Genomic DNA, 20,515 nt, shown 5'->3' on the forward strand with positions numbered 1-20,515 from the left:
TGGCTTTTCAACAAACTATCCTCTAATAATCAAGGGATCTTCACTCCACCACATTAAGACTTTCGCACTGACACATGCTTCTTGTCCAAGTGGCTTCTTATGGGGCCGAATGCATTTGGTACAGCCTCAGCCCGCAATCTCCTACGAAAATGCAACCAATTGAGAAGCATATTTCTGGCCCCCAATATACCCTCTATGCACTTTCACCCGCGCTACTTGAAAAAGCAACGAATTGCGAAAGGGTCTTGTCGAGATTCGCTGTTTAGCGAGGTTGGTCATCCTCACTGCCACTGGCTGGTTTTGTAGCTGGCCGGATTACGCCGAAGAAGCTGAGACTCATGACGAAAAGTCGCACTTTTGAATTGCTTCATTGATTTAAGACGAGTTCTTTTATAATCTTTCGACGACTTGGTTTGCGTTGCAAGTAGGACCCTTGTGAAATTGAACGGGCCTAGCCTCGTGTTACAGTGCTGCCTCGTGCTAAGACCTCGATAATAAAGCCACTATACAGTACATACCCACTGCTTCCAAGACAGGCAGTTTTCTGCGCAAGAATCCCTCTTAGCACTTTCAAATCGGCATGGTGGGTGTTCCGGGAAGATCTGGGGGATGTGCGACGTGTCGCAGGAGGAAGAGAGGCGTATGTTGAGGAATCAACTCCATCATATTTACCCCATATCAGACTGTTAATGTGGACGTGGAGCAGTGCGACAAGAAGATTCCCTTTTGTGGTCAATGTGTTCAAGCCGGACTTGTATGCGAAGGATATGATCGCAAACCATTAGTTTGGATTAACTCCACAGATGGTCAGAGTCGATTGTACAGCAAGACATCCAGTCCTCCACGTAGAAGCGGGACCTCTACTCCTAATATCACTCTCCATGATTCTCTGGCGAGGAGTACGAGAGAAGATCGATATGTAGGTCTTTTCTTGGCTGCATTTCTGCCGAACGGCCGGCTTTTTTCTCGGGATGCTTCACAGATATCTTCGGCCGGTTGGTTGAGATATCATGATGGACTTTGTCGTGCGGAGAAGACACTTCGTTTTATTACATTGGCGCATAGTCTGTCTATGTTGGCGACTCGGGATAATGATAGCCATTTGAAGGTAAAGGGTGTTCAGGCGCACCGGATGGCGCTGCAGGAAATGCGAATAGCCTTGCAAGATCCGCAAAGGGCTACTGGTGATGGACTTTTGGCTGCTGTTCGGCTGTTCCGATTCTACGAGGTGAGTCTCTCTGCATCCATTTCAGTACTACGTATAACAGGATGGAGGGAGCTAATTTATTTATGTTGCTAGATTTTATATGGCGCCGAGTCAGAGATACCAAATCAGACGAACCCTACTCCTCAGATTCAAGGTTATTACGCTCACACCGATGGCGAAATGGCCTTGTTCATGAACAGAGGTTGTCATAGAGAATGGAGCGATGCAGGCAGATATTTGTTGGCAAGTGGCCGGATTGTATCAGTAAGTCTCTAGTATCAACCCTTGTTCGAGTTATTGAGACACCCTAACGCTGGTTTTCTGCTTGTAGTTTATCCTGGGAGTCTGCCGGCGAAAAGGTTCACCTTTCAATGAACCTGACTGGATGACAGCTCCCTGGAATGGCACGAATAAGTCCGCACTTGAGGAACTATCTGATATCATGGTCCAAATTCCGAGCTTCCTGGAAGAGCTGGATAACATTAGAGCAACTTCTGTGGCGAAACGCTGTCCAGAAAAGCGAGGAAGCCTGTTGAAAAAGATGTACGATGTTGAACAAGAATTGCTTATCTGGAAATTTTCCATGAGAGAAGATCTGTTGATCTACGATTACACTCATTCGGGGAATCCCCTCCCAAAGCCACAAGTTGATAGAGACTTTGCAGTATTGCACTTGAGCTTCTTTTACTGGAGCTGCTCTATCCTCTTATACACCACCATTCATTTGGTCACGAACGAGGCAGATCGAGACTCTTCAAACGCATTCTCTTCCTCGATCCCATTTTCATCTGAAGGATGTCCCAATTTCCTCGACGAACGAAATCCTACATTACACGCTCACCGAATCGTTCACGCCCTTCCTCTATCTTACAGACCATGCGCAGGCGGGTATACGGCACTTAGCTCGTCATTTCCGTTGGGAATGGCTCTACGGTATCTTGTGGTGGCTCATCATTTCCCGCATGAGTGTGACTCTGGAGCTGCTCAAATGGAGTTTTTACTGCAGACTGTTTCACAGCCGTTTATGGGGGCGTACGTCGCGAAATTTATTGACCATCTATTCAAGGTTGATACCTCAGCGCAATCTTTGAAAGAGATGACGGGGTGGTATGGGATGGAGTTGAGAGCGAGGGGATGGTGGTTTAAGCCTGTAGCCGAAGAGGTAGAGAGATTGAATTAGATGATAATTAGTATATGGAGATTCCTGGAGTGGTTTATGTGAACTTCGTGTTTATTTCTGTTCATAGAGAGACTCGGAATTTGAATTAGCGTATTTTGATACCTGAACATACTACTAGTAATCCATTAGTCCTACCTTCAACTCTATCTAGCTTCAATATTCGCCAGCATCGATACCAATTCTTTATTAGGATCAAGGTCCAGACCGCTAAATTGTTTTCAGCCCTGCCATGGTTTACCAGAGATCTGTTCGCAGAATGATAATTTGCCAACCACACCAGCGCATGTTGACTCTGAATGAAGTATAGTTTCCGCCCCCAGTAATTTCCCCATAAACCAAGCATGGTACATTCTCGACGACCACATTTAGATCTTAAAGAAACGCAGTTTCTTTCCCAAAAGAATTGCATAGCCTGAAATCTCACGGGAATTTCTCATCATCACAATGTATTGTTTCTATTATTGTCATGGATTGCTGAACCGCTTGTTTTCTCTCGACGACCATTGGTCAACCCCAACTTGAACCCCAAATCGCATGTATCTTGGCTGCGATCCTATACGGTTGGCATTGATCTCTCGACTGTTGACTGATGAGTGTATAGGGAATATAAGGATACCTAGCTCTAGATATGGAGATGAGTTCCTGAATATCATTTCATCTCTCTACCTGTTCAGAGCCACAACTCAATAGTGTATCACCATGGTAGCCCCAACTCGTGCTCCAGCCAATGGGTTTGTCGCTGCTCTGCGGAAGTTATATAACCCCATCGGCTTCAGAAAAGGATACAATGCTATTCTATGGTTTATCTTCTCGGGTGGTCTATTAGGCTTCGTGGCTGCGCGTATCTATTTTGTCGACTACACCGGTGTTTACTGTTCCCCCAATGGCAACGGCGCAGCACCTGGAGAATGTTGGACATACAACACTAAATTTTATTTGAAACTCGGAATCAAACTTCATCTCTGGACTATACTTCCAGCTGGGTTTCTTGCGTTTTTCCAATTCATGCCAATCATCAGATACAAGGTTATACTCTTCCACCGGATGAATGGCTACGCTATTATTCTTCTCAGTTTGGTTGGTACAGCTGGTGCATTGATGATTGCTAGAGTTTCCTTTGGGGGTGGCATCGAGACTCAGACTGTCGTGGGACTATTGGCTATCCTCTTCCTTGGATCTCTCGCAATTGCATATTACAATATCAAAAGGCTTCAGATCGAGCAGCACCGAGCTTGGATGCTGAGGGCATGGATATACGTATGCTCTCTATCCCCTCAATCTGAAGGAAACAACTTCTTAACTCAATATTATCCTAGGCTGGCTCCATTATTACTTGCAGAATCATCATGATTTCCGCAGCCTCGATCATCTCGCTATGGGGACCTCTCTATAAAGCCTACAAATGCGACAAAGTAGCCTCGTTTTACGATACAAACAAGGAACTCCTGGCAGCGTACCCCGAATGCTCCTCATCCTCTGCATGGGTCGCAGTGAAAGCAAACATGAATGGTAGCAGTGGAGCAAATGCAGCCGCCGCCTTGAACCTGAGCTTTGGCATGTCCGTATGGCTGGCCCTTGCCCTACACGCGATTGGAGTTGAGTTATATGTCAGTCATCATATCCCATCCAGATAAAACCTCTCAAGATGACGAACTAATCCGTCGTATCTCTTTTAGATTCATCTAACTCCCGCCGAGTTCGAGCGTCTACGCAAGATTTCTTATAAACGTCAACTCGAGGCAGGCTTCAGGAACCCTGGAAGATCTGGTTTGACCGCAGACAGACTGGGCGATTCTGCGCTGTGGTTCCCTAGGACTGAGCCTGACAAGAATGCTTTGGGGTATTCGTTGGTGTCGGCTAGTCCTAATGGGGAGCCACCATTGAAAGGGGACGGCTATGATGAGATGGCTACTGCTAGCATATCTTGAGGATTCTGGTGTATATATGAGGCTCAAAGGGGGATTTGGGGGTATCTCTATGACGGTTATAAAGCGGGAATCAGCTTGGATTGGTTGGTGCGTAAGGCTGAGGTAATTGCAATCGAGAGCATATTCTTGACGGAGGAACTGGAATCTACATGATATCTAGTAGATAGTATTATTCTTACTGTGGTTGGTTATGTAGCTAGCTTGAGCTCCGAATGCTGTTATGTGCTTGTGAATTGAGAGATACACACTGCATTGATTCGGCCTTCTGATAGAAACAATTTGAGGATTTATTATAATGACTTGATCAATACACAAATAGCTTATTTGGACTAACGAGGAAGAGGTTAGCGGTATTGGGTACCATGATACAGAGACCAATGCAGATGAACATGAAGCACTCATGGTGGAAGTCCGGCCAACCAAACATCGAGAACTTCAATTAAAGCATCAAAATCAGATTTTCAATTATAGATTAAATTATGAGCCTAAGATCTAGTCTGAAAGGCCCTGAATCTGCCCCAAAGGTCAAGGGGCTGAAGTTTAAATGCGACAAACTAATCGCAGTTCATGACCGAATGGGGTTAGGGCTAGCCTTCTAGTATTCAGTCCCAGTGGGAAAAGCTTAGAGTAGATTAGCTCGTCGTGAGTCTGTTAGAGAATAATGGAGAAAAACTATATAAGAAATCAATTTCTGCATCAGAGGATAATAAATTTTATAAACATTCTCATATTACTTCATTGGCTAGCATCAACTTCACAATGTCGGATACCTTTCTCCCTCCGGTGACACGCCCCGTTGCGCTATTCGAACAGTTCATTGCAACACAGCCGACGACACTGGTCTTGAAAGAGAAAGTTCTCTCACTTTCTAAAGATAGCTTCGACATCAAACTTGAAAATGGACATTCCATTCTGAAAGTGAATGGTGCCTGGCCATCATTTTCTGGGCGCAAGAAAGTTGAAGATATGAATGGGAATCACCTATATGATCTTCGCAAGGAACATCTACATATTCATACGACATACTATATGCAGGACGCTACGGAAAGCAAGATCTGTGAAGTAAGAAGTAGCCTGAAAAGTAAGTGCCAGCCCTGGCATGTCTAGGGGAACTCCAGTTCCCCTACAACAAAGATCACTTCATATTGTAGATCTGGGCATATAGCTAACTGCTACACTTGTACAGTCATTGGATCCAACGCCACTGCCACGTTTACGGATACCTTCGATAATGAGGTGACCTTGAGAATGACAGGGAACTGGTTCGATCGTACTGCCAATATTGTCGATGATCAGAGTGGCCAGACTGTGGCTCGTATTCGCAGGAAGCTATTTCAACCTCGTCATATTTTCTTCGGCCAGGACACTTATATCGTGACGGTGGCGCCTGGCGTGGATATGGCTCTGATCGCTGGCTTGTGCATTTGCTTTGATGAGAAGAACAATGATTAGTGAGAGGTGGAAGATGTTTGGCGTAAGTGCAATATTGGAAGGATAACCTAGGGGGGTATGGGGAGCGTTTATTCAATCCGACTCCACGGAGTCAATCTGGCTTATTGAAATATTTGGTTTGAGTTTTCGCAAGAATTGTTAATAAAGAAACCAATTTCCTTTTAATAGTTATGCATATCGCGCGAGATATTGTCAAAGCATCCCATCCTTCTCAGTCAGACGGATATCATCTCAACTCGGCAGTCAGGATAAATCCAATTGCAGCATCGTCACCGTGACTCTGCCAAAGTTCGTCTGAGTACTAGAACCTACTACAAGTACTTCTAGAGCTACGGAATTAGAGATAAAATGATTTCAATTTCCACAGGCGTGCGCGGTAAAGTCCCAGATTTGCCGTACTGGGCCAGTATAAGATGGAAGTATACGAGAGCATCTACACCTGGAAAGTGAGACACCCAAAAGTAGAGATACCAATGCCGAAGAGAATAAAAATTGACGAGGAAGAACATTCGAAAAAGGAAAATCAAACTTATATTGAGACGAAACTACTAGAAACAAATCAATCCGAATAATGCTTCCCAGTCAAAACACCCTCAGACTGCCGTCTCCTTTTCCCAAGGATCTCAACAATCCACCCAGAAATCTGGTAGATCCAACCACCCGTAACCAAGACCCCAGAAACGGTATTAATGACTCGAATGACAAGAGCCAAGAATCCCGTCCGTTCTTCGCTGACAAGTAGCAAGATCGGCTCGATATTATACTTGAAAAAGATTCCCGGGATTAGGGTGGGGATTTCAGGGAGGGCGGTACTCTGGCTTGTGGCTGCGTATTGGTTTGTGAAGATTGTGTTACGGCCGTAGCGGACGGAGTTATCTTTATTTGTTGTCACGAGGTCAAGTGCATTGTGGCCCTTTGAGTAGAGGGTCGGGACGACGGAAAGGAAGTATTGGAATTTCTGGTAGTGGGTTTCGCTTTCGGCGATGGTCTTGTCAAGAGGGTTTAGAAGGGATGGATAGTGTGGTCCGAAGGACAGTTCTGTAATCATGTGGGAGAAATTGAAGACTAAGGATTATTAGTATCAAATCAATGCAAAAGCGAGACAGAGGGAAAAAGCAGCGCATCTCACCTTCGTGATCCAAATGCGGCGCCAATTCCATATATCCATGTCCCCGTGCCGTAATATGGAAATCCCCTTGCACTTTATTCCCTTCAAGACTTCCATAAATTCGACAAGAATCCTTGTTATCGCCCCAGCGTAGACGTGGACCCTTAGAAAACTTGCGGCGCGGGTTACGGCGCACTTCACCCAGGACATGGTGTACGTGCGCGTCTTCATCCTGCGCACTTAATCGATCAGCCGCTTCATGATTGAGCGTTTGGTATTCGTGTTCGCCGTGGGATTCGAAATTGCGCTTCTTCATCCAAAGGTCCCAGTTTGTGTCTTCGCGGGTTAGGAGTTCGCCAGCTAAAACGCGGTCTCCGGAGGCGTCTTGGATGTTTATGCGGAGAGTGTCACAGGGCATGTGAACGACCATATCGAGGTTTAATTGGAGATCGTGGGATACGCCTTTTTCCACGCTGAAGTGGTGGGCTTCTGTGCCGCGCCACCAGGTGCGGAGTTCGTGGAGGCTGAATAGTGTGCATACTGCTAGGATGAGAACGGTCCATTGGCCGCCTCGTCGGGTTGGGGTTGTGTAGGATGTTTTTGTTTTGGCTAGAAGAGGTAATTCATTAGTTTAAGGCTCTCGTTGAAGGTCTCTGCTCTTTTCTGCGCAACCTGGGTGTAGGTATAGGCTGAAGGTGTAAACAAGCTGAGCTGCATGAACGGAGCTGTGAACTCACGGAAAGCGTCAAATGTCTTTAGCCCGGAGAGATTGGACTTCTCTCCAAAGGCATCCCCGTCGAGGCCTTTCTCATTGAAGCCATTCATTGCGGATGGACATGAGGAGAGTTGAAAATGGTGGAGTAGATTGACGATGGGGTGATAAGGCGATGAGGCCAAGTAAGCATCCAATGGACCCACATGACACAAGCAGACTACATCAACACATCAACATTGTGAACTACATAGTATGTATGATTGCATGGGCTATTTATTTTTTGATAACTTTGAATGATTAATGCAGCAAAGGGGCTCACAGGAGCGCTATCGTAATGTAATGCGCTCATAGGGAGATGCAAGAATAAAAAAAAATGTACAGACTGGCTAGGCCAGTGGAGTCATGAGTATAGAAACGAAAGACAAACGAAAGACATGTACCCCCGTCACGAATTCATATCACAAAGGACCTGATGCAAATGCTATCCACGAACATAACGGGTATAGAATGATGCCGCCCTTCTTTCATCTCTGTGGGTGCAAGTGAGATTCAACCGTAACGCAACACATGCCGACATGACACCCATCTGATGCATAACAAGGAAATATAAGAATAAACAGAGCAATTATGATTACAGACAGGCAGCACATAAATCTGATCAAGAAAAGGTGAGGAACAAAAAGCAAATGGGAATAAGAATAGGATTGGGGAGATGCAAGAATGTATAAGGGGGAAGTTTATGAGGTCATTTCCTCTGTCCCATGTCAGCTTGGTCCCTTTTGCTTTGCTGGTTATGGCGTCTTAACTCACAAGACTGGTCGCAGCCGCTGCCGTGGCAAGGTCAGGTTTCCCACTGATACTGCGTGCCGATGCCCGAGGCAAAGCAGTACCGGAGATTGTGGAAGTATTGGATCCTCGCTTGGCAGGGCTGGACGGGGTTATCCCACTCACGGTGGAATGGCGCTTCCCACTGCTGCCCTTCACTGGGGAAGTGCCGGATGGTTCTCGTGTGCGAGAAAATGGACCTGTCTTAAGACTTGGAGGTTCTGGTAGCGGCCGACCACTGGAAGGAGTGCCACGCTTGGAGGGAGAGTTGGTGGCAGCATACATCCGAGGTCGGGCTTGCGACTTGATCCCAGTGATGAATTCATGCTTCAATGCATCGTGAGGGGTGAGGCGGCGAGCCGGATCCCAACGAAGACAGCGGGAGAGGAAGTCGAGGAAGGCATCATCATCGCATTTGATGGCTTGTCGCAAGTCTTTAGAGCTTGGTCGGCGACGACGACCTTTGGACGAAACAGTAAGGCGAGGCTTGCCAAGGGAATCAAAGAATAGTTTCTTTCGCGTACTCTTTTCAATCAAGTGTTTCTCGGGAGGGCCAAACACCTCCATGATACACGCCAATTGCTCCTGCTCATTCTCGCCAGGGAAGATGGGATAGCCAGTGAACAATTCGGCTAGGATACAGCCAACACTCCACATATCAATAGGCATACCATAGGACATTCCAAGAATCACTTCTGGAGATCGATAGAATCGACTCTGAATATATGTATATACCTTCTCATTCTCGAAACAGCTCGAACCAAAGTCGATAACTCGAATCTCAGAATTCAAAGGGTGAACAAGAAGAATATTTTCTGGCTTCAAATCACAATGAATGACCTTCTTTGCATGCAACAGCACCAGACTGCTAAGCATTTGCTTCGTGAATCGTCGAATTAGCTTCAAGTTGAAGCCGCGGAAGTCATGTGCCTTGATGAACTCATATAAGTTCATGCCCAAAAGTTCGGTAGAAATACAAAGGTGACCACGAAAGTAGAAACTTTGGGTAAAGTTGACTACGCTGTGCTGGCGATTGGGATCCCATTCCTTGAGCTTCGTCAAAAGATTAACTTCAATCAAGGCTTGCTGATGGAAACGTTTCTTGTTGCGGATGATCTTGATGGCAACCAAAGCACCGGTCTTGTGGTCAACACATCGCACGACTTGTCCAAAACTTCCTTTGCCAAGTACATCCACAACTTCGTAACGGTATGCGAGATGATCACCAATCACAATATTATAATCACCACGGTCATCATCGTATCCAAAGTTCGCCGCGCCCGAGTGCAGATCTCCAATATGCTTCTTCGCGTTCTGGGTACCACAGAAGTAGACGTCTCGATAATCAATTATCTCGCCCCTCTCGAAGATATTCAAACTGGCCATCTTAAGAGCTTGGGCAGGACTAACACGATCCTTAGGTCCAGCCTTTCGACGCAAATCGTCCAATTCTCTGGCTGCCCTCTCGAAGTCTTTACGCTTAGATCCAAGCCTGCGCATTTCCTCATCTGCGATCAAAACATCGGCATCACCGTTCGAATCGGCTGTCGACGCAGATGCTGCGGCACTGGATCGAGCGGAGCTAATCATCTTGTGGACTGGCGACACAAAGTTGTTTTGAGTACGGTGGGATTGATCGCTTGCATGTGACTCGTTCGAACGACTCGGTTCTAAAGTCAGACTGCGGTCACTGCTAACGCTGGGTTTGCGGTTCCCTGCCTGCTTCGTAATACTTGATACCGAGGATTGTCGACGGGGCTTCAAATAGGATGTTTTCAGGTTGGGGCTGGTGGATGACACAGACGAGAGATTGTTCCATGTTGCGGATGCTGGAAGTTTTGGTGGTGGCATGTTATCATATTTGGAAGAGTTGGTATCAGACTCGGTCTGCTTTGTTCTGGAGCTGCTGCGCACCCGAGCAACGTTCAGTCGATCCCGAAGGGAAGGATTAGGGACGGCTGAAGTGATGTTTTCGGGCTCCGATGGGGTCGAGACCTGACTTAGTCTTTCGGGAGCTGGAGTGAAGATGGCGCTCTGTGTTTGAGGTCGGGGACCTGTCAATTTATACGATTGAGATCCTTGGCTGGTATAATCGCCACTCGCCTGGTGACGAAGGGCCTTATAATCAGGGCCACTCTTTGGCAGCGTATAAGATGCATAGGGAGATATGTTTCGGTTCCCATTTGGTGTGTCAAGGGGCCCGAATGCGCTGGTGCTACTGGATGTCCGCAAAGCAGCTGTCGTAGAACTCAAAGCAAAATGCGACGTGCTGCTTCGTATTTGGGTAGAAGGTCCCTTGTCTTCCTCATCGCGATACCAGAAATTTGCCTTTGATGCCGTCATTGGGGTGCTTGGAGTCTTTGAAGTGATCTGGGCAGATGGAGTGTGGGCTTTGCGTTCTTCAGCCTCACGATCCTTCAGCGCCTCTATCTTTGTTGTCATTGGGGTACCTAGCGGCAAGAGGTTCAAAGGAGGCAGTTTCAATGGCTGTAGACCTTTACGACCAAGCACCGTAGAGGTCCGTGTTCGCGACTCTGGGGTCTTCGCGGTCCGTACAGCAGAATGATCGACATTCTCATTACCGGTGGCATTCTGCATACTGGCTGCTTCAGAATCCGAGTGTCGCGCAGCATGAATAAGACCGATGTCTGATGGTAAACTGGATTTACGCGGAGCTGGAAATACAGGTGCATCCAACTCACCCTTCGGCGATTCAAAGGCTTTGGGAATGGCGGGTACCGGTGGAACTTCCTCCTCGTTGTTACTTGATGATTGCTCGGTGCGAGGTTTCGGGGTTGGCAAGCGAGATGACGAGAAGTTTTGAGAATGCCGCGGTTGGAGGGAACTGCTAGAGTTTCGGACGGAATTATAGCTGGTGTTTGAAGATACCGAAAGCCCGGAACTATAGGATTTGCGATTGGGGTCCGGGGTTGTCCGGTTGGAAGAAGGGGTGACACTTTTCCTGGGCAGAAAGGAGGGAGATTGAGTTGTTGATACAGGTCGGTAAGGCAGAGGCTCTGTCTGAGTGGGAGGTGTATGTGGCATGGGAGGAGCAATTGACATTCGTTTCATTCTTCGGGCATCAGTGGGACTTATGGTGCGAGCCCCAAGACCAGTCGCATGAGGCATCATCGAAGCGCGCTTAGAAGAAGACGAAGGAGTCGTAGATGCTTCGGATGGTTGCCTTTGTGGGGTGCGAACAGCATTCGTGGAGGAAGAGCGCGTGTGGTCCGAGGTGTCGTCCGCGTTCAGATAGGTCCCCTGAGTTGGCTCCCGAGGAGCAGGCTGGAAAGACTTTGCTTTGAGGTTACGCACTGAAGCTGGAACCTTAGGAGCGTCATTGGGGACTGGCTCCATCGGGGGCATCCGTGGCCGCAGAAAATTATTCGAGTCAAGCCGTCCTGGTACGTCGGTGGTACTGACTTTGCGAGCACTCAAACTAGCACGTCGGGCAGATGCATTGGTCGGAGCAAAGGCACCTGAGCTAATAGACTTGCGAGAACCCCGCGTAGCAGCGCTAGGCTGAGCGAGACTTTGCCGGCGAGCTCGAGTGTTGGAAGTGGTTGTTGAAGAGAGCCCAGTAGGTGGTACTGGAGTGTTTTGAGTCCCATTGAATCGTGGGACCTCACTCTTGCGGCGACTTGAAGGACCCCTCGTGCGCTCGGAGGGATTGCTCTCATAGCTGTTGTTTGTCCACGAGCTGTTGGTGGACATATTTGAATTGCGGTCCTCAGACCCCGGAGCCCGAGAGCTGGGCATAGGGAAATGATTCAAGCTAGGCTCGGCCATGATGCTGTTATGGAAATCGTCGAAATTTATAGGTGCCAAAAAATCCATGCTCTCCGAAGGGGTCTGGTTGGCTTCCTTTGCCAGATTCCCCACACTGGTAGATCTAAGGTTATACGGTTTGGTCGAATCGTTTGTTGAGTCGATTGAGGAGTGATCAGATCGTACATGTGTCCCGGTCGGTTTACTATATCACATAATGGCCCATGTTAGAGAAATCCGAGACGGGACGTCTCCCCAAGAGGGACCGCAAAGAGAGAGGGAAAAAAAAACAGGGGGAGGGGGAAGAGTGGAGTGGGGAGTGAAGAGAAGATTTACCTCCAACGTGAAGAATCTTGTGGCCGTGGCCCCTGAGGAGCCATTTGATCTCTAATGGACAATCTCCTTCGACCCATGCCCCCTGAGCGAGGTCCCGCACCAGTCCGCACGGACTGAGAATCGAGGTTGTTGGAAGTATTCATATTTATCGTGGAAGCGGCCTTTTGGAGGCGTCGGCGGGCAGAAGTTTCAGCTTTTATACATGTATTAGTATACAAGAGACAAGAAAAATTCCCCGATAAATCCTATTTGCTCACCTCCAGATCCCGAATCGTCGTTTCTAGACAGATTGGATGTCCGCGATTGGGAAGTTCCTGGTTGACCTTGACCCCTCCCCAATGTCTGTGACGACGACGACGATTTGACCGGCATTGTCCCAAGTGACGAGAAATAGCAGGACTAGAGCCTATGGTCAAATTGACCACCGACGTGGTTGGTGAGACCGACGAGTATAAAAGTGCGCGTGTAGTGGCATTCAGGAGAAAAGCGGGTTGCTTGTAGAGAGGATCAAAATAGGGACAACCCCCAAGCACGATCGCGCGAATGATCGAATAGCAGCTACCGGTCCATTTCGGAGGGCGAAAGGGGGGTGAATGAAGATGGCAGACGATTATGCCAGAATGAATTCGTAAGTGTGATTGGTAAAAGAAAGTTCAAAGCTGTCCTCTATCTTTTTTTTCCTTTTCGTTCCTTTTTTTTTGGCGCAGCAAAATAGTTTAGCAACTTTGGGGGGGGGAAGAAGGTTGCTAGGGCAAGAGATGGTCGAAGGCGGTCGAGGGAGAATATTGATGGATTGAGAGTATGGGAAAAGGGTCCACAACAAAGCAGAATAGTCACAAAGAAGAAGTGAAAGAGTAGTATGTAGTATAAAGTAAATGAGATTAAGTCAAAAGGCTGACGTGTTTAATGAGTTAGCAGATTAGCATTAGCTGATTGACAAACTAGCAGGGTGGACTCGTGCAATGTGTATGTACTACACGAACTCCAGTAGTTAATGGTTAATAGTTCGTTCCCCTGACTCGAGGCGGAGATGACCATACCATACTGAAATACACACAATACTGCATTTTAACTGTACAATACATGGTATTTGTGTGACACCCCAGAATTGGGCGGCAGATCGGCGCATGTGCCTGCGCAACTCGTGGATGTCCGAGGTTGACTTCTTCATGTTTGCAACTCCCTGATTATTGCCTCTCCTTCTGCTGAGTTTCTTGCTTTTTCTTCTACTATTTTTGCTGAGCTCCCCAGCATGGAAGAAGATGCTCAAGTTCTTGCAAATCGAGATGAGTCGGTGCCGTTGCTGTCCATCTCGAAACCGAGGTTTAAGCGTGAAGGATCCCCAGATAGCGCCCACTCACGCTCCTCATCAACGACGTCAAAGAATTCTATTCAAGATAGATTACTGACGAAGTAAGTTCCTTGCACCTATCATATCACCAAGGGAAAGATAGCTGACTGAAGTAGATTGCTACAACAAGTCATTCCAAAAGACGATGATGAAGATGAATCAAACTCCGGGAATCAGTCTTATGCGACTTCTCCCAAGAAACCAGGCTTTAGTCTGCCAACCATGTCCACAAATTTCCGCCGTTTTAATGCACGGTAAGTCTTGTCATGGATCACTGTGCAAGCAGAACAGAGGAAGAAGTTCACGTTGACAAATAATAGAATTGGTGTGGTCTTTCTATTCCAGAACCGAGTTGAGCGTTTGTTAAGCTGGAAAACCCCAACACATACAATCTCCTTCCTCTTTGCTTACTCGTTTGTTTGCTTGGATCCGCATTTACTATTGGTATTACCGCTGGTGGTACTTTTACTCTTCATCATGGTCCCGGCCTTCATCACTCGACACCCACCTCCCCCTTCAACTTCAACCTCGAGTACAACTCCCTATTATTCCTATGAAGGACCGGCACTGGCCCCTGCGAAAACCATCAAACCTGCCCCAGAGACCTCCAAAGATTTCTTTCGCAACATGCGAGACCTGCAGAATGTTATGGCAGATTTCTCGGATGTCCATGACACAACTATTTCCGTACTCGCCCCGCTGACCAACTTTTCGAATGAGAAGCTTTCATCTACTGTTTTTCTAGTCGGTACAGTGGCTGCGGCAGCATTGTTCATGACTGCGCATTTGATACCGCTAAGACTGGTCATGTTAGCTGGGGGTAATGGAGCGGTTTTAGCAAACAACCCCAAAGTACGACTCTTTTGTCAAGGGTTGATGGAAGATGTTGGCAATGGCCTAGATGATCTAGATCTCCCTCTTCCAGAAGGCGAAAAGAGCCAGGATGTTATGAATTCTACAGTTCCACAATCCCCGTCTGCTGCCATGTCAGCCATCGAGCAACTGGTGGACATTTCAGTCGACACTGACCCGGAGGAACGTGAGGTTGAGGTCTTCGAGGTACAGCATCGTGTGTCAGGGACTTCTGAATCAGGTTGGGAGAATTTCCTTTTCAGCCCGCAGCCCTACGACCCCCTCTCGCCCTCTCGAATTGCGGGTGATCGGCCGCGGGGATGTCGATTTTTCGATGACGTTCGACCTCCTAATGGTTGGAAGTGGAAGAGCAAGAAGTGGGAGCTTGATCTTGATTGTCGTGAGTGGGTGGTCGAAAGAATGATCACTGGCGTTGGATTTGAGGTTCCTGGGGTGACCGCAGAAGGTAGAGCAATCATTGACGAAGTTGGTGGTTGGGTCTGGGATCTTCCAGCCGAGTCACCAGAAGCACGTGAAGAGAAAGAGATGCCCACTATGGCCTATGGTGATCTGGATACGGAAACAACTTCGAAATTACGTCCTGAAAATAAGATTTCGACCGGCGACTGGGAAGAGGCGGTTGCTGCTTCGTACGGCGTTGGTGAATGGCGGCGCAGGCGATGGGTACGAGTCGTGCAACGTATGAACAATAATCAACCAGCAGGAACAGTCACATACTCAACGCTTGGTCAATGATTACTGGTCAAATGATTAAAGAGTGGATGAATAGTAATGTCATGAGACCAAGATCCTATTGTATATCGAATATTATACCAAGTTGACAATTCGTACCACTGTACACCACTATACACTGTTCAAGTGTTGACCTTCAAAAGAATAGACGATGATTTTAAACGCCAAATCGCCCGAACCAAATGCTCAAAAGAAAGTCCCCCTTTTGGTTTTCCCTTCTCTCTCATTTCCTCTCCCCTATACCTTTCTGCATTTATTGACCCGTCTCCGCAAATCACCCACACTCTGCTGCATGGGATTCAACTTGCGGTCCCGAGCCATAGCAACGTAATCATCCCCGTACTTCTCAACAAGACGTAGAACCCACTCCTCTTCCCGCTTACTCTGATGTCTCGGCTTCTTAGCCTTAACACCCTGATTCTCCATATCAGCCTGCTTCTCGAGTTGCTGAACGATAGCCGAGCCATTGCGACTGCCTCCAGACGCAGCAGAGACAAAAGCATGTTCGTCATCGGAAAGTTCATTCAGAGGATCATTGAGCGGGTTAGAAGCCTTGTGCTTGCGTCCGCCCACCTCAACCATCTCATCCTCTGGTCGAATGACGCGCAGAATCTTTCCTGTTTCCGGGTCCCGCTCGACCTTCGTCTCGATCACGTCGAGTTTCACGTTCTTGGCGCTGTCGCTGATGTGTAGCGAGTTTGGGGTTTCTTTCGTATCCGTCTTGCCGGGAATTCGTTCACGACCACCTGTTGGGGCATTAAGCTTGTGCATAAGACCCAGTCTCTGGTAGTTTTGGGTCAAGGTCAATTTCTTGTCCCTGCGATCAAGTTAGCTCTATTCCATTTCCAATTTTTCAGAGATTCCTTTGCGGTTTGAGTTGGAGCAGAACTGCGCATACCAGTTCTCAGCAATGATGGCGTTGCCTAGCATGTTGACTTTGCGATTGCCGCTCTTTCGGAGATTGTTCTTTGGCCGGGCCTTGGACAGGCCGGATCTGGCCTTCTTTTTCTGCAGGATTTTTCCCATTGTGACGGATATGTTATTGCTGATGTGCTGTGGTTTTGCGTCGAGTTCACGGCAAATAATTATCGTTATCGAAACTTTTTTCTAGGCGGTGAGGCGACCTAACCAGATTTGGCTACACGTGTATTATTACAATACGCGTATTGTAACGAAGAAGTGCATACTCTACTCCGGTGAGCTTTGTCCTTGATACCAAAATACGGAGCTTTTAGAAGAGAGTTGGAGATTGGTGAGAGTGGTTAGGACCTGGAGGAAAAAGTTAATCCTTCAAAAGGGTAATGCGAGTTTGGTGGAAGTATTAAAACCCATGGCAATTGAGCAAAGGGTTATGTGTGTAAAGTAGTATCCGTGGACTATGGTCTTGGTTGGATTGAATTAAAAAATAGACCGTCTATTGTGGAGGAGAGCAGAGCATAGAATCATATGTAACAAACTACATATACTCCTTTCAATTTGTACATTTACCTAGATGTATAAGTATAGATACTTCTCCACCTTGATTCCGCGTCTACACCTTGTCGTTCGAGCGTCACTGATAATCTACTTAGTATGTTCTCAGAAACATTTTGGAGCTAAATGGCTTGAGACTGCACATATGTATCTGACATCCAAGATGTATAAGAGCTTGAGATAAGTGTGTACTTCTACTGCAGTATGGCAGTAAATGGACAGTCTTGGCAGGGTCCGATAGTCCACTCAAAGTGGTTCGAGCCGGCGATAAGCTGCCCGCCCCCCCGGTCATTCAAAGCTGTCAGTGCGGCATGTTATGTTTTTCTCTCTAACATCCTCTTCTCCAATGGCTTCGCGTTTCTTCCCCTCGCACCGCACGGGTCTTGCACTCGTTGCTGGATGCTTTTTGTTCTCTGCATTGGCTGCTGCCAATGTTCGTCCGGGAGAGCTGTCTGTCAGCCAAATCGAAGAACAATTGCAGGTATGTCGATGAGTTGAACGTTGAACTGAGTTAGTCGCCGAATAGGCTTTCTGCTATCGCGAGACTAATATTTATGGCCACTGCCATTGATTAGAATTGCCCTCTTGTGGAATCTCTCAATGAACATAAACGAGCTACCACGCCTGAAACAGCCAGTCTGACCGCGAGAATCTTCGCTGTCTTATTCCCTTCTAGTCCGGCTGTCAACTCCCTCCTCGCGACTTTGTATATCTCCGGCCCTCCCAGTATGTTTGTCCTATATTACACGTCGCTAAATGGCAAAAGTGTATCTCAAACTCAATTCTCATGCCCTCATTAGACTTCCTCCTCGCATTATGTCCTCCCAATATCGACCCCTCTTCTCTATCAGTTATGGTTGCTTTCGCTGTGGGAGGTCTTCTCGGAGACACTCTCTTCCACCTTCTCCCTGAGATCTTCCTCGGCGAAGATTCCCCGGACCACGTCAGCTTTGTAATGGTTGAGCCGAACAAGAATCTCCTGCTGGGTCTCGGTATAATGGTCGGCTTCTTCACCTTCGTCGCAATGGATAAGGCTCTGCGCATCGCAACAGGAGGCGAAGGTCACGATCATTCCCATGGTTCCACCGCTGTACTACATGGAGACGAGTCAACCGTATCGGCATTAGCATCCGGTGCTGCTAACGCGGATAGCAATGCCGGTGAGCTGAAGCAGCGCAAACCAACCACGTCGCAGCAACACTCAGAGAAGGAAGAGGAGAAAGAGAAGGAGATTAACCCCAGCGTCAAGATGGCCGGGTATCTCAATCTTATTGCTGATTTCACGCATAATATCACCGACGGTTTGGCTCTCTCCTCATCTTTCTATGCCTCGCCTACTATTGGCGCAACCACGACTGTTGCAGTGTTTTTCCACGAAATCCCGCACGAGGTCGGTGACTTTGCCTTGTTGGTACAGTCTGGATTTTCGAAGCGCAAGGCTATGGGTGCACAGTTCGTTACGGCCGTTGGAGCGTTCTTGGGTACATTGATTGGAATTGCTGTACAGGAGTTCGGTGGACATGGCGATATTCTTGAAGATAGCGCTGTCTCGGGTCTCTGGGGAACTAGTCTTTCCTGGGGCGATATGCTTCTTCCATTTACTGCAGGAACATTCCTGTATGTCGGCACTGTTGCTGTTATTCCAGAGTTGCTGGAGACTGGTAGGGATAAAGCGGTGGAGGTGCGGAAGACGATTATCCAGTTTCTGGCTGTTGCTGTGGGCGCGGGAATTATGCTTGCGTGAGTTTGATATTCACATTCCTATGAAAGGTGACTGAAACTAACGATTACTATAGAATTTCGTGGGATTAAATTTGCCCAGAGCATACACCAGGGCAGTACTAATCGTCCATGAATACTCCGACTGTTGGTGCGAGCGGCCTTCTCCAGTGCATAGAATTAGAATCTGTTAGTCCAGATCCAAGTTGCAGAAACCATCTTATTCGTATACTGAGTCAAGTGGGAGAAGTAGAAAGCATTCTCAATTCCAAGTTCAAATCTTAATACAAACACAAACAAGAAAGAGAACAATCTTATTCACATAGACTAAGGTATCCAAGAGTCAAGGAAATAAGATATAGAAATAAAGCCTAGCATGCTAGTACTGAGTCAAAAAGAAAAAGAAAAAGAAAAAAACGCCGACATTGCTGAAATGCATTTCCTCGCGATTCAAAAAAGCCCACACGCTCAGCGCGCGAGTATACCGAATTGAATAACCCCATCACTCATTATAATGATAGATCTAAGAATTATTAGTAAGAAGTAGAAAAAACAACGAAGCTAATATCAGGTTCTAATCAACTCACCAAATAATCAGGTAATCCAAAAACCCCATATCCCAACCTCCGAGCCATCTTCGCAAATCCTTCCGTTTCAACAAGATGGAAAAATGGAAAAGCAGGGAACATAGCCCCGTCCCGATGAACATCTGCTTTAACCATAAGCGCTGTACCACCGACACCATCTAACTCGAGAAGACGTCTTGGATCGAGATTTTTGAGATCAGCTAGGTAAGCCATTAACGTGCGGTATGTGGGCAATTCCTGATATCCCTCTAACAAAATCTCATCTGGACCCATATCCTTAGCTAGGACTTGAGCTTGTTCACTATCGATCCAGGAGTTGAAGTCGTAGGGTCTTATATCCCATTTTCTGGAATTCTTATCATAGTATCGTTGAAAGCAATTGGGTACGATGACGGGTTGATCGTAGCTTGTTAGGTCTTGGATTAGGGTCGTTGGTGTTTCGACTATATCGGCGTCTAACCAGAGTACCCAAGAGGTGGATGGACCAAGGGTCGTGAAGACGAGACTATTTCTAGCGCGACTCATTGATTCGCGTCGATCTTTTTGAGAAGATAATTTGTGTCGAACTTTTTCGTCTTGGGTTGTGAGGGGTGGATCGAAGTCTTGTCTTAGGATGGAGATGCTTGCGAAGCGATTGTCGATAGGACCATTTTGGGTTCTTGAGATTGCTTTTTCTAGAGCGGCGATGGCTGTATTTCCTGCTTTTGTCTTTGGTGCGATGAATCCCAGTGAGATTAGCTCGTGTGGGTAACTCAGTTTCTCCAGGTTATCCCAGTATTCTTGGTAAAAGCGAGCGAGTGGGGTGAGGATGAGGATGCGTTCGCCGTTCGCGTGAGATTCGCTTGTGCTGGTGAGATTGTTGAGATTGTAGTGTACGACAGGCGGTGCAGCTTGGTATCCATCACTGCGATAGGATTGGGATTTCAAGAATGGTTTTGTGGGTGGGGAGAGAGGGTGTTCGGCGGCATCTTGTTGGCGTTGACGCGATGACGAGGCCGATGCTGAGGCGGAGGAGGGAGATGAAGGGGTGAGCAGGAAACAAATGAAACCAAAGGCTAGTAGCGCAGCCAGAAGAAGGCTGATTGGGCTCGTACGTCGCATTGAGCGTGCGACGGCCATGGCCGTTCCCTTTTCCCTCCTGTCTTTGCGTTGAGTTGAGTTGATGTCCTCGATTGCACTGCAGTCTTGGCGATGTCAATCTGCCGTCGATCAGTTATGCCTGAGGCAGATTAAGGGTCGAGACCAGGCTGTCAAATGTGAG

At 47.4% G+C, this 20,515-nt stretch overlaps 9 protein-coding genes across 9 annotated transcripts; 5 read left to right on the top strand and 4 right to left on the bottom strand.

The window, feature by feature from the left end:
- Nucleotides 1-1,072: 1,072 nt before the first annotated feature.
- N7469_004852 (uncharacterized protein) lies at nt 1,073-2,387 on the top strand (the record flags this gene model as incomplete). Its single annotated transcript, XM_056643772.1, has 3 exons — nt 1,073-1,228; nt 1,301-1,471; nt 1,539-2,387. 3 exons carry the CDS (start codon nt 1,073-1,075, stop codon nt 2,385-2,387), a joined length of 1,176 nt encoding a protein of 391 aa, XP_056503184.1.
- A 699-nt stretch (nt 2,388-3,086) lies between these two features.
- On the top strand, nt 3,087-4,315 carry N7469_004853 (uncharacterized protein; the record flags this gene model as incomplete). The annotated part of the gene is made up of 3 exons (XM_056643773.1): nt 3,087-3,644; nt 3,704-3,994; nt 4,064-4,315. The coding sequence occupies 3 exons, from the start codon at nt 3,087-3,089 to the stop codon at nt 4,313-4,315; spliced, it is 1,101 nt and encodes a 366-aa protein (XP_056503185.1).
- Nucleotides 4,316-5,074: 759 nt separating this feature from the next.
- N7469_004854 (LURP-one-related/scramblase family protein) lies at nt 5,075-5,767 on the top strand (the record flags this gene model as incomplete). The annotated part of the gene is made up of 2 exons (XM_056643774.1): nt 5,075-5,396; nt 5,502-5,767. The coding sequence occupies 2 exons, from the start codon at nt 5,075-5,077 to the stop codon at nt 5,765-5,767; spliced, it is 588 nt and encodes a 195-aa protein (XP_056503186.1).
- A 559-nt stretch (nt 5,768-6,326) lies between these two features.
- N7469_004855 (endoplasmic reticulum-Golgi intermediate compartment family protein) lies at nt 6,327-7,700 on the bottom strand (the record flags this gene model as incomplete). Its single annotated transcript, XM_056643775.1, has 3 exons — nt 6,327-6,832; nt 6,897-7,484; nt 7,613-7,700. The coding sequence occupies 3 exons, from the start codon at nt 7,698-7,700 to the stop codon at nt 6,327-6,329; spliced, it is 1,182 nt and encodes a 393-aa protein (XP_056503187.1).
- Nucleotides 7,701-8,391: 691 nt separating this feature from the next.
- On the bottom strand, nt 8,392-12,891 carry N7469_004856 (putative protein kinase; the record flags this gene model as incomplete). Its single annotated transcript, XM_056643776.1, has 3 exons — nt 8,392-12,388; nt 12,520-12,712; nt 12,777-12,891. The coding sequence occupies 3 exons, from the start codon at nt 12,889-12,891 to the stop codon at nt 8,392-8,394; spliced, it is 4,305 nt and encodes a 1,434-aa protein (XP_056503188.1).
- An 880-nt stretch (nt 12,892-13,771) lies between these two features.
- On the top strand, nt 13,772-15,478 carry N7469_004857 (PEX28-32 family peroxisomal membrane protein; the record flags this gene model as incomplete). The annotated part of the gene is made up of 3 exons (XM_056643777.1): nt 13,772-13,932; nt 13,987-14,124; nt 14,191-15,478. The coding sequence occupies 3 exons, from the start codon at nt 13,772-13,774 to the stop codon at nt 15,476-15,478; spliced, it is 1,587 nt and encodes a 528-aa protein (XP_056503189.1).
- A 234-nt stretch (nt 15,479-15,712) lies between these two features.
- Nucleotides 15,713-16,501, bottom strand: N7469_004858 (nucleolar protein 16; the record flags this gene model as incomplete). Its single annotated transcript, XM_056643778.1, has 2 exons — nt 15,713-16,292; nt 16,374-16,501. The coding sequence occupies 2 exons, from the start codon at nt 16,499-16,501 to the stop codon at nt 15,713-15,715; spliced, it is 708 nt and encodes a 235-aa protein (XP_056503190.1).
- Nucleotides 16,502-17,294: 793 nt separating this feature from the next.
- N7469_004859 (Zn(2+) transporter YKE4) lies at nt 17,295-18,760 on the top strand (the record flags this gene model as incomplete). The annotated part of the gene is made up of 4 exons (XM_056643779.1): nt 17,295-17,429; nt 17,524-17,674; nt 17,749-18,688; nt 18,745-18,760. The coding sequence occupies 4 exons, from the start codon at nt 17,295-17,297 to the stop codon at nt 18,758-18,760; spliced, it is 1,242 nt and encodes a 413-aa protein (XP_056503191.1).
- A 409-nt stretch (nt 18,761-19,169) lies between these two features.
- N7469_004860 (mannosyltransferase complex subunit MNN9) lies at nt 19,170-20,373 on the bottom strand (the record flags this gene model as incomplete). Its single annotated transcript, XM_056643780.1, has 2 exons — nt 19,170-19,190; nt 19,255-20,373. 2 exons carry the CDS (start codon nt 20,371-20,373, stop codon nt 19,170-19,172), a joined length of 1,140 nt encoding a protein of 379 aa, XP_056503192.1.
- Between the last annotated feature and the right edge of the window lie 142 nt (nt 20,374-20,515).

The sequence above is a fragment of the Penicillium citrinum genome, assembly GCF_028827155.1.
Source record: "Penicillium citrinum strain IBT 23319 chromosome Unknown utg000003l:1.0-4596430.0:1.0-4598250.0, whole genome shotgun sequence".
Taxonomy (NCBI): Eukaryota; Fungi; Ascomycota; class Eurotiomycetes; order Eurotiales; family Aspergillaceae; genus Penicillium; species Penicillium citrinum.